Genomic DNA, 11,445 nt, shown 5'->3' on the forward strand with positions numbered 1-11,445 from the left:
GGGGGGGTCGCCTGAATAGCTCAGAGAGTTAAGCTTCTGCCTTCTGCTCAGGTCATGATCTCAAGGTCCTGGGATCGAGCCCCCCCACCCACCCAGGGCTCTCTGCTCAGCAAGGAGCCTGCTTCCCCCTCTTCTCTCTGCCTACTTTTGATCTCTCTGTCAAATAAATAAATAAAATCTTTAAACACACACACAAACACACACAAAGATGTCTCAGGAATTCTTTTTTGGCCGTTGGCTCCAGCCCTCACCAACCTCAACAACATTCAAAAATTACATCACCAGGACTATCTCTGCTCCACTCTGGACCCATCACAGCCTGGCTTGGGCACCATTTCCTTCCCCACCCACATTCCAGAACCCTCTTTCCTGGGAACCACGTGAGCCTTCCTTAAGAAGCCTTCGTCCAGGGTGAGACCCTTTTCTAATTCACGTGCAGTCACCTTACAGGCTAGCAGCAGTCAGGGTGGCCCCAGGTGTGGGGCCCTGCCATGTCAGTCCCAGAGGTGACCATGAGCAAAGTCTGATGGCTGGCACAGCACCAATAAGAGGAGGGAACAGAAATCACTAGGAAGCCAGGACACAGAGGCAGACTTGACCAAAAAAAGTTATTTATTGAACAATTACCCACCACAGTATTTGACTTAGGCAGGCCCGCTCAAGGGTGTCTCCACCTCCTGATTTGTTTTCAGCCCTTGAGAGCGTCATTGTAGATCAAAGCCAAGGCCCCCAGAAAGGTGACATATTCCTGGAAGTTCACCACCTGGTCCTTGTTCCGGTCCAGGTCCTCCATGAGCTTCGCAATGTCAGCATCCTGCAGCTTCTAACGTGTCAGAAGTGAAATCCAGACTCAATGTGATGAGAACCTCGGGTTCTCTCCCTTGCCCCCTCCAGGCAGCCCTCCCTCATACAGGGAACCCTGTGCTCTCCTCGTCAAAGACACTGGCTTTATTTCTCCACTAGGCTCTGTTCCTCACTGGCAGAGAGCACCGGGCTGAGGACTGGGAACTGACCCATGGTCCCAGTAAGCTGTGGGCTCGGGCCCCAGAATATGGATAACTGAGCGTCAGATGCACCTGGCCCCCTCCCTCTCCTCACCCTGCTTCCCAAGGGCCCAGGGAGCGGTCTTACTCACCGCGCCGATGGTGAGCTCCTTCTGGATCAGCTCCTTCAGCTCCTTCTTGCTCAGAGTGCTCCTGTCGCCTTCCTTGCCTGAGTACTTATGGAAGATGGCCACGAGGAGGCCAATGGCCTGGTCCAGGGGGCACGCCATGGCTGGGCGCTGGGCTCAGAGCTGGAGGCGGAAAGGCTGGTCAGTGCCGAAGGGCCTCCCCACCCGCCCACATTCATATTCCCCAAGAGCTCTGTCCCCAGCCGCACCGCACCGGTTGTCACCAGCCTGGCGGGAGGGAGAGGCAGACCTGAAGGCCCCGAGGAGAGCGGTGGCCAAGCAGCAGGCCGAGAGCCAGCCTCAGGGGCTCCAGAAGTCGGGGAGGAGGAAGACACACCCTCCCGCAGCCCGGGGTGCACTCGGGGGGAGCCACCTGCCGCCCGGGGGCCGATTCACCCCAGGGCGGACGGCCCAGCGAGGACTCACCGCTCGGCCGGGAGAGCGTCCGCGGACTCGCGGGGCTGTGGCCAGCGCGCCTTTTAGCGGCCGCCGGGCGGAGGCCGGGTGAGTCAGAGCCCACCCCACCCCCCGCTGCCAGGCCCCCAACCCCGCCCCGAGCCCCCCCCCCGCCGCCGCCCGGGGCCAACTTCCCCCCCACCCCGGGCCAGCCCCACCGCGCCCTCCGCGCCGCCCTCAGGCCCGCCCCGTCCAGGCCCGCGGGGCGCCGGCACCACACCCGGCACCCCCCCCCCAGCCCTCCGCGCCGCCGGCCTCGGGCTGTTCCGGTTCCCGGCACAGAACGGGGATCCCGGGGGAGACCGTTGCCAGCCAGGGACACCGAGCTCCCGGCCAGCTCCCCGGCCCACGGCGGGGGCGGGGGGGGGCTCCCTAGAGGGTGTTTGGGGACAACCCCCGATGAAGGAGGGGGAGCGGCCAGTGGTCTGTAATCTGTGATTTAAAGGACATCTGGAACACCCACCCCTCAGCAAAAACAAATTCCCACCACCCTTCCTCCCCCCGCGCAGCCCGTCCCCTCCCTGCCTCGCCCCCACCCACGCCCCACACCCTGGAATTCCGCCCGCGGCCTCCCGCGGGGCGGTGTGCGCGCTGCGCCCCACGGAGCTCTGTACCCTCCGGTGGAAACGGTTTCCAGATCCTCTCCTGAGTCGTAGAGGGGAGTGAAGATAGCCGGAAGCCCCCACCCCACAGAGGACTGGGGTGGGGATGGGCGGGCTAGCCGCCCCGGGGGGAAGTGGTGAAGGAGGCTGGCGAGGGGACCTCCTGTGGCCTCAGACTGGCTTGTCCACCGCCGCCCTGGGGAGCCTCCCCCAGCGCCCGCACCTCCTCCGCCCTGTCAAAGCGCTTCCTCTTCGCTTTCTCTGGGAGGCAAGGGAAAGCCTGGCCCAACTTCCCCATTTTCCAGAAGGGCAAAACTAAGCCCAGGAAGTTCAGTGACATCCACACCGAGGCAGGGCAGGAAGGGAGGAAGCCCACGACCCTAAATCCCGGAGGCCCTCAGCCCACGCGAAGAGGCGTTCTCCCTTGCCCCCCACCACCACCCCTAGGCAAGGGGGACAAGACATCTTCAAAACCAGCCAGGAATGGAAAATCTTTATTTGCCCTGCTGGAAGGGAAGGCGGAAGCAGGGTCCATCCAGAAGGGAGGCGAGGGCAAGGGGCCAGAGAGGGGCTATGAGAGGGGCTGCGGAGACCAGGGGGAAGGGGCTGAGCCCTGGTCATTTACTATCCTCCAGGAAGAATTCGTTGTGGGCCATGCACAGTGTGGTGAGGAACACTGAGTACTCCTTAAAGTCGATTTCCTGGTCACTGTTCTTGTCCAAGCTCTTCATCGGGTCATCAATGCTGGTCTCCTTCATCTTCTTCAAGGGAGAGGGACAGGTCAGCCACCCCAAATAGCCCTGCATCACCACCACACGGTGCCACCCACAACCCGGGAAGACAGCCTCAGGGTGACTCTTAGCTGGGTCCTCAACACGGACGGTCTCAGCCCCCAGCGCACACCCAGCACCGGGCCTGGCGCCCTGCGGTGACCCACCCTGAATCCAAGCAACTGTCCCTAGGAAAGCCGGCCCAAGTGCCCCTTCCTACAGCACTTCCCACCATCCAGGGAAATAGTGGTCTGGACGTTATACAGCGTCCAACAGAAATGCCTTGGGGACTGTGTGGCACTGAGCCTGATCAGACGTCTTCCGTCCCTGCAGAGGGTAGCTGAGACCTGACCCAGACAGCATGCCATGAAAGCCATGTGTCGGAGGCCAGAAGCCACCGCAGCCTTCCCTTCCTGGGAGAGCTTGCTGCTCGGCTGTGTGGAGATGAGGCCGGGGCTCAGCCGTGTTCTGTCTGTCCCCTGCTCTCCACTGCTCTCCCAGACCAGCTCCACAGAGGATGAAACATGGCCCTCGGGTGGAAAACACAGACGAGTTCTGCCCTCCCCTCTTCACTGCCCTCAGTTCCCACTTTTCCACAGGAGACACACGTCAGGACAAATGGAGATGGAAACAGCTTCTCTGTGACATGGTCCTTGCCCCAGCATTCCCCAGGCCCTCTGTGCCCTGTAATTAACCCCTGGGGACCCGCCACCCCTCCTTTTGCCCTCATTAACTTCAGGATGCAGAGATCCTGGCGGGAAAGCCGGAGGGCAAGCTTCGTGAAACCCACACCTGCTCCTGTCCGCTGCCCAAGGGGGGCCCACCAGGGTTCACAATGTGACTGGAGAGGCCCCAGGACTAGATTTTCAAGGAAGAAGGAAGGACTCGGCCTCTTACTAGCTGGGTGTCTTTGGACAAGTTAGATAATATTTCTGAGCCTCTGTTTTCTCGAGCTGTAAAAATAATATAACTTCCTCATAGGCTTTCCCCTCGCTCAGCCACCTCCCTCCCACCTTCTCCATCTGGCGAGAAGCAGTCTGTCTCCTTCCATCCTTGTGTTCCCAAACGAGCAGGACACTTTTGTTCCCATGTCGGTGCCAGCTGAGAGCCCTGGCTGTACAGAGCACACAGGCGGAGGCCCAGCCCTTGCACCTCACACAGCTCGAGCTGGGCGCCCTGGGGCCTTGTCCCCCACGATTCCTCACACAGGCTCTTCGATGGCTCCGTGCGCCCGGCCTCAACACACAAGGCTCCCCGACCTCTAGGCCTTCATGCAGGCTGGAATTCACCCTCTGGACGTGGCCCTTCCTCCTTCCCAGGGAGACCCAACTCACCTCCCATCACAGAGGCCGTGCACCTGTTGGCCCAAGATGTCCACCTTCTTCCTTAGTCTCTGTCAGTCCCATTGGTCACCCTACTCCAGGCTGAGAGCAGAGCACTGGGAGGGCAGGTGCGTGTCCCCTCTGCTGGTTCTCTACAGATGCAGAGCTGGGGCATCCTACCTCACAGAAGGGGCGCCACTACAGTGGTGTGGTGCTTCCTCTGTTCTCTTCCTCCCCCGTGGTGTGCGCAGGGAGAACTCAGGCTTTGGGCTGGGGGAATAGTCACCTACCTCTCCAAGACACAGCTCCTTCCTGATCAGCTCCTTTAGTTCCCTCCTGCTCAGGGTCAGTTTGCTGCCTTCTCTCCCCGAATATTTATGGAAAGTGGTGACCATAGTGGTCAGAGCCTTCTCAAGAGGTGTCTCCATCAGTGAGCTCTGGAGGGTGAAGGGGGAGGGAAGAATCACCATCCGAGGGAAGCCAGACCTACTGCTTCCCCATCGCTAGTCCAGCCCCAAGGCAAACAAGGAACAGCCAGAGCCACGAGACCCTCCAGCCCCCTACACACGCCCCTGCTTAGGAGATGCTGGAAAAGGGCTCTAGGGGCAGATGACCTCTCCATGAGATGAACTGGTGGCAGACAAAGGAGCCAAGAAAGGTCCTCTGAGCTCGGGGAGTCACTCCCCAGAGGCTGTCTCGCCCCAGTCACCTTCCTATGCCCAGGAGCCTGAATCACCGGAGAGTGGGGAGTGTCCCATTATGGAGGTGGAGGACAAGGCAAAGACAGTCCAGGCTTCGGAGGGGGCCTGGAGCTGGACCTGGGAGCTAAGATCTCAGCAGGAAACAGGGCAGAGTTTGCTGGACCTGTCCCGCTGGTCTCAGTTTCTGGCCCACAGACCTGCACACAACCGGCACTAGGAGGGAAGGGCCTATCTCCAGGACTCCTCTGAGGGCTGGATCCAGAGGCTGGGTTTGAACGTGATCCTCCAGGTCCTTCAGCATGGCCACACCTACCCAAGGAAGAGGCCGCTCCCATGACTTAGGAAGGGGACAACACCCAAGAAACCTGGGGGCTCCAGGTCAATCTGTGTGGAGTCCAGAGCAAGAAGGAAGAAGCAGCTGGCTTTCACCTTCGCCCAAAGCCCACCTAGTGATTCTTGAGCTGGATCTGTCATTCACCTCTCGCCACCCCAAAACCTCAACATCATGCCCCCTCACACTCCAGAAGACTCAGCCTTGAGCACAGGGGAGGGGAGGGCCTCTGGGCGTCGGGGACAGCACCCCAGCTCTTCTGACTGCAACTGCATACTCAGAGCCCCTTCCCGAGAAACTCTGATCAGCACAGCTCCACACTCCGCCCTCCTTCATGAGCCCATGTCTGCCCAGCATGCCAGGCCTTCCTTGGTGGTGGTCCCCAAGGCTGTCGTGGTCTGGCCTCACCGCCCTACTTGCCCCACCGTACAGATGAGCAGGGAGGTGAGGAGGAAGGACTCACCAGGGAAGGAGCCAGTAGACAACCCACACAGCACAAACAGTCTCCCTCCCACCACTCCCTGCCTTTGTTCCCTTGCTCTGGTCCCCAGGAAACCAGAGGAGGGAAGGAGCCAATGAGAAGGAGAGGGACCTGAGAAGGCCCAGGTCAGAGCCTCCTGGGATGGGGCTGGGGAGAAACCCCTCTGCCAGTCTTGCCTTCCTTGTTTCCCAACAGAGGGAAAGGGGGCATGTTGAGCTCATTGAGGCACACACATCTTCAATTCCAGAAGGTTTATTTTCCCAACCAAAACCCAGCACTCAATCTGATGGGACAACAGGGGTGGAAGAGAAACCAGGAGCCCTGGAAAAAGGACCAGGAAACGTGGCCGAACACAGGGCACCTCTTCACGCCCTAGGCCACTCTCCATACTGCGCCTCCTGTCCACACCAGGAACAGAGCAAACACAACTTGAGATGGGAATTCATGAGGGAAGATGTTCCCTGCTGAGGGCATGGAAGTCAAGGTCAAGGTCATTAGCAACCATGGAGTCGAAGCCTAAGATGCCTCACCGCTCATCTTCATGGGAAAGAGTTGTCAGAGACGTGGAACAGAGGCCTGGGAATCGGTGACATGGAAGGGGTCCAGGAAGGCTAAGCCCAGGTGACAGGGAAGCAGGCTCAGGGTGCAGTGCAGGATGGAATGGAGCAGGGGGCAGGGAGAGTGGCCTGAATCCGAGGAGAGACACTTTTACCACCAAGCGGTTCAAGGGTGAGAACGGAGCTGAGTCAGACCGCACCTGTGGGCGCCACATCCCCACCAGGCCTAGACCCTCCGCCCTGCGCCCGCTCTGCCCCGCCCCGCCCCCACCTGGGCTGGCAAGGAGAGAGAGAGAGAGAGAGAGAGAGAGAGAGGCAGCAGGGACTGGTCGCTGAGCAACGGGAGTTTCCGAGGCAGAGTGATGCAGGAACATCCCTGGGGGAGGGCACTCCCTTAGAAGATGGGCAGCCAGGGCTCTGGCAGAAGGAGAGGAGGCAGGCTTTTTCCTGGACCAAAATCCTAGCCAGGCCTCTGCAGTCACACTCGGGGGAACATCTGAGTCATCTGCCCCACTGCTCTGACACTGGAGAGAAAAACAGGGTGTAATGAGAAGGAAAGGGAAAGCTTGAAAGGTCAAGGGAACCAAAACCCCCTACTGCTGGCCATCACCCTCACCGCCTTCTTCTTAAAGGCCCCACAACCCCAGGCCCGACCTGCAGAAGAACTTCCATCACCCATCAGCCTTTAACCTGAAGGGACACGACATTAGGCCTGGTGTTTTCTGGGGGAAGAAAAATCTCAGTTCTATTGATCAGATCACATGTCTGGAATTTCATAACCAAAATTAGGGCCACCTCCCACTACTTCCCTCCCTCCCACCCCAGCTACCATCCTCCACTCTTCCCTTTGAGGTCCTTTTGTCCCTCTCTGAAGGACCATGACCCTAACTGGTAACAGCCCTCCTCCCAGGGTCGCTGGTGACATTCTCAGGCTGCTGCAATGGGGTGGTCTCCTTCCACATGGCCTCCCTGACCTAACCACGGACAGGAGGGACTCACCCATCCCTGGGCTGGAAACTAGGGCATTGGAAGGGGCCCGCAGGGCAGGGCCCTCGTGATTCAGCTCCTTGCCCCAGGGCACCCAAACTCCATTCCAGGCGGAGCCAAGAGCAGATGTGACCTTCAATCTCTCCAGAGGCAAGGCTGAGGTGGGAGGGACTAGTCTGCTGGCAAAGACCCCACAGCCGGGGCGCTCCAAGCCTTTGGGAGTTCTTTGCCCTGCCCTGGGCACCATCAGCCAGCTCCGTCATGCGCACACACAGTCTTCCACTCACCCCTGCCCCCACCTTCACTAGTCTGCTCTCCACGGAACCACTGTCCACCGCCTGTGCTGCCCACCGTGACCCATCCCTCAGCCCTCACCGCAGCCCCAGAGCCTCTCAGACCATCAACCTCAAAACTTCTAAGACTCTTTATTGGACTTGGTCACATCGTGCACACATCTGGGGGGGCCGGGGTGAGGTCCGGTGCCCTCTGCCAACAGGTAGGGTACCCCCACCCCCGGGGGGGCTTTCACTTCTTCCGGGGCTGCTTATCGGGGAACCCTTCGAAGAACTCATTGCACATCATGGCAACGCATGACAGGAAGACACCGTACTCCTGGAAGTCCACCTCGTTGTCCTTGTTGCTGTCCAGGCTGTTCATGAGCTTCTGGAAGGCGGCCTCGTCCGTTCTCTTCTGCGGGGAAGAGGCAACCAGCAGAACCACACGTTCTGGCGCGCGGCAAGACTAGAGCCGCCTCCCATCTCCAGACGGGAGCTCGGGAAGGCACAGCCGCGCCCTGGGGGCCCCGCTTTGGAACCCCTGCTCTCAGGGGCTAAGCGGGGTCCACAGAAGTTCACCCCAAGGGGACGTGCGCGCAGCTGGAGAAGGGACCACCACGTCATCCCCCAAGGCTGTTCCAAGAATCCAGCTAGACAGTGGTCACGAAGGTAACATCTAAACTGCGCAGAGTCTGGTATAATCGGGAACTGGGAATGCTCAGGGGCGTGGACATGTGTCTCCTTGACTGTGGCTCCACACTCACAGAGACTCCAAAATTATCTGTTGCCGGACTGATGGCAAACGTCCCAGTTTGTGGATCTCAGCTTTGCACTTTCATGGCCTTGGAAGTTGCTTAGCCGCTCTGAATGTCTGTTCCCCTTTAGTTAAGTTGTGCAAAGCCCGTGGTGGGGTCTGGCCTGCACCCTACCTGTGGGTCCCAGCCCTCCTCCTGCTGGGCTCCCGGAAGTGAGTGGTGGGTGCCCACTGTGTTCCGAACCAGGCCCTCTGCTCGGACGTCCCCACCCCAGGGACAGATGCATCCCAGGGACAGTAGCTACGGTTCTGCCCACATGCTGGTGCCCCATCAGGCCCTGCCCCTTCCCCGTGGAGAGGGGAGCACACAGGGGCATACTCCCAGGCAGTAACCACTCACCCCCAAGAAGCTGGGCAGCTCCCGGGTCAGCAGCTCCTTTAGCTCTGACCTGTTGAGCTTGAACTTGTCACCCTCCTTGCCCGAGTACTTGTGGAAGGTGGACACCATCACATCCAGAGCCTGCTCCAGGGGGCACGCCATGGTGGCGCTCAGGATCTGAGGGTGGGTCCCAGAGACAGCCTTGTCTTCCCCAGCCCCACCCTCAGAGTGCTCCACCCCACTCCCAGCCCCCAGGGGCCACTTGATGAGATTCTGCTCCCACCAGAGGGGGACCCAGAAAGGTGGGACGCGGCTCCTAGCGAGAAGTGCGTGCTTCAGGCCACCATCCGGGCTGGACTGGCCTGGCCTGGCCCAGGCTCCGGATTGCAGGCAGCCTCACTCAGGCTGGGCCTCCCCACTCTCTCGCCCTCCACCAGTACTCCCACGACCACAGCGGCCACACCCTGCCCTGTTCTCCCGTCCGGGGGCTGCTGGAGGCCTGCCCAGGGGCGGCAGCGGAAAAAACCAGCGGCCCAGCCCTGGAGTAGGGAGGGGCAGGGTGAGGTGGCAGAGGCAGGATGCAGGGCGGGGTGCAGAGCAGACACCCATAGGACACAAGCAGACAAAAGGCCAGTGGACTTCAGTTTGCTTCCCACACCCGAGTGTGCACACACAGGCCCGTGCGACCCCGCAAACAGCGGCCGATGTGCAGACCCACAGGTCACACACACACCAACACACGGTCCAGCAACAGCACGTGCAAAGCCCAGCATCCCAGTGCCACCAGCTAGGTCGAATCCAGGCCCTGCGCACTTCTAGTTTGTGGGTTTTTCTCTTGCACACGCATGCGGGCAGGCATGCTCGCGTGCACACACACACACACACACACTCACACTCACACACACCCCACTCCAGGGCCTCCACATCACAATCTCACGCTGGACCCCGTTAGCATATCTGGCCCCCACCAGCCACTCCTTCCTCTGCCCAGAGCCTGACCCCAGCCTCACCCTGACACCCTTGTGTGCCAGTCAGAAGACCACGACTTACCAGGCCAAGAGGGAAGAAGAGATGAGGAGGGAGGGTGCGAGGAGAGGAAGAGTGGGGAAACCCAGCGGTCTGTCCTATTTATACCCTGGCCAGGCCCTGCCCATAGCAGGGGTTGGGGAAGAGTGAGAGACAGTCCTCCTGTGGGCCCCTCCACCAGCCCAGCTGGGAACCCAGCTTCCTGCCCTGGGTAGGCACAATGGGAGACCCACACAGCCTGGGGTCTCCATGGGGTGGGCACTGCACTGTGGGCTCAGCTCAACCTGAATTTTCGGGAGCCAGAGGAAGTCTGTGCCCTGGGCACAGCGGGGGGCGGGCAGGGAGGAGGTGGTCCTGCTGGGCCGCCAGAAAAGGGGAGACAATGCAGGTGAGTGCGCACGGCTGGCTTGGCTGGTAGATCACCCTGCTCTTGATCTCGGGACTGTGAGCTCAAGACCCATGTTGGGCAGGGAGCCTACTTAAAAAATAAAATACTATAAAATCTTGAAAAAAAGAAATTGCCCTGGAAATGTGGCTGCCCAGGCACTAAGGAGGGGACCCCAGGAAGCTCTCGCTGCCCTTCTCCCCTCCTTTAAGGGCACTCTGCCATGCTGACTGAGGTCCAGGGCAGGAGGAGAGTCTGGAGGAGGAACAGACCAACACCCAAAGGTGATGCTAGGACCACCCCAGGCACATCAGTGGACAAAGGTCCCGGATGCGGTAGTGATGGAGTAGGGAGTAGGAGTCAAGTGTGGGGCTCAGGGATGGACAGCAGGTACCCAGAGGACGGGGGAGAGGGAGGCTATCAGGATGGGGTATCTAGATTTGGGATAGTATTAAAATGAAGAACACAGGTTGGGGTGGAAAGTTAGAGGAGAAATGGCACGAAGTGGGGAAGGCGGGGATCAGGGTCACCTTCTTAGAGTGGGGTATGAACTCAGCTTTACTGAGGATCAGGAGTAGGGAGCTAAGTCCCTCAGCAGGTTATAGCTTCAGGAATGGGGTCTGTCTCAAGGTGTCCCCTCCCTTGGGCACCACTCCCTGGCCAAGAGCCACACCCTGGTCAGACCTCAGACACCCTAATCCTATTAGCTCTGCTCTCTGGGCTCCCACACCCAAGCCCACAAGTCCGCCCCACACCTGCTCCCCAACCCTCCTCCTCAGAACAGCCTTGCTGAGGCCTGAGCACCATCCCTAGGGAATCTGGGGCTGCCCTGGCGTCCTCCTTGACAGCCCAGGGGAGTTGCGCTTCAAAGGCCCCAGAGAGAGAAAGAGAGACACCCCAAAGCCTCCTGGACCTTGTCCTCAGAAGGATCTCCCCTCCGTCTTCCGCTAGGCTGACTCACCCGCAGCCTCGTGCCCTCCTGCACAAAAGCCCCACAAAAGCCGGAGAGGAGTGAGGACTCTGCCCCCACCCCCCACAAGCCCAAGAGTCGAGAGCCAAACTGGGGACACCAGTTCTTTATTAGGCGTGAAGTGGACCCTCCGGGGTCAGGGCCTCATCCATGCGGCCACAGGGGGAGGCGGTGCTCTGGGGCTTTTCAGCTGGGACCCTGGGGAGGTCCCCTCCCGTCTCTAGCCCCCTGGGTCAGCCTGGCCTGGGCCTCGTGTCAGGCGCCCGTGGGAGCAGAGC

The 11,445-nt window shown here is 60.1% G+C and overlaps 3 protein-coding genes across 5 annotated transcripts; all 3 read right to left on the reverse strand.

The window, feature by feature from the left end:
- Positions 1 to 589: 589 nt before the first annotated feature.
- LOC111138938 (protein S100-A6) lies at positions 590 to 2,316 on the reverse strand. Of its 2 annotated transcripts, none has more exons than XM_022490958.1 (3): positions 2,242 to 2,316; positions 1,136 to 1,294; positions 590 to 823 (listed from the first exon to the last, which is right to left on the reverse strand). In XM_022490958.1, exons 2-3 carry the CDS (start codon positions 1,271 to 1,273, stop codon positions 689 to 691), a joined length of 273 nt encoding a protein of 90 aa, XP_022346666.1. In that variant the 5' UTR covers positions 1,274 to 1,294; positions 2,242 to 2,316; the 3' UTR covers positions 590 to 688. The 2 variants fall into 2 exon arrangements, with proteins under 2 accessions (XP_022346666.1, XP_022346665.1); XM_022490957.1 differs by lacking the exon at positions 2,242 to 2,316 and adding an exon at positions 1,598 to 1,681 and having other exon boundaries at positions 591 to 823.
- Positions 2,317 to 2,713: 397 nt separating this feature from the next.
- LOC111139060 (protein S100-A5) lies at positions 2,714 to 5,977 on the reverse strand. 2 transcript variants are annotated; one of them, XM_022491187.1, is made up of 3 exons: positions 5,817 to 5,977; positions 4,612 to 4,758; positions 2,714 to 2,990 (listed from the first exon to the last, which is right to left on the reverse strand). In XM_022491187.1, exons 2-3 carry the CDS (start codon positions 4,747 to 4,749, stop codon positions 2,847 to 2,849), a joined length of 282 nt encoding a protein of 93 aa, XP_022346895.1. In that variant the 5' UTR covers positions 4,750 to 4,758; positions 5,817 to 5,977; the 3' UTR covers positions 2,714 to 2,846. The 2 variants fall into 2 exon arrangements, with proteins under 2 accessions (XP_022346895.1, XP_022346894.1); XM_022491186.1 differs by having other exon boundaries at positions 4,612 to 5,977.
- A 1,809-nt stretch (positions 5,978 to 7,786) lies between these two features.
- LOC111139061 (S100 calcium binding protein A4) lies at positions 7,787 to 9,883 on the reverse strand. Its single transcript, XM_022491188.1, has 3 exons — positions 9,837 to 9,883; positions 8,808 to 8,963; positions 7,787 to 8,068 (listed from the first exon to the last, which is right to left on the reverse strand). Exons 2-3 carry the CDS (start codon positions 8,946 to 8,948, stop codon positions 7,904 to 7,906), a joined length of 306 nt encoding a protein of 101 aa, XP_022346896.1. The 5' UTR covers positions 8,949 to 8,963; positions 9,837 to 9,883; the 3' UTR covers positions 7,787 to 7,903.
- Positions 9,884 to 11,445: the final 1,562 nt, after the last annotated feature.

Source organism: Enhydra lutris, unplaced genomic scaffold (assembly GCF_002288905.1).
Source record: "Enhydra lutris kenyoni isolate GAN:26980312 unplaced genomic scaffold, ASM228890v2 scaffoldscaffold94, whole genome shotgun sequence".
Lineage (NCBI taxonomy): Eukaryota > Metazoa > Chordata > Mammalia > Carnivora > Mustelidae > Enhydra > Enhydra lutris.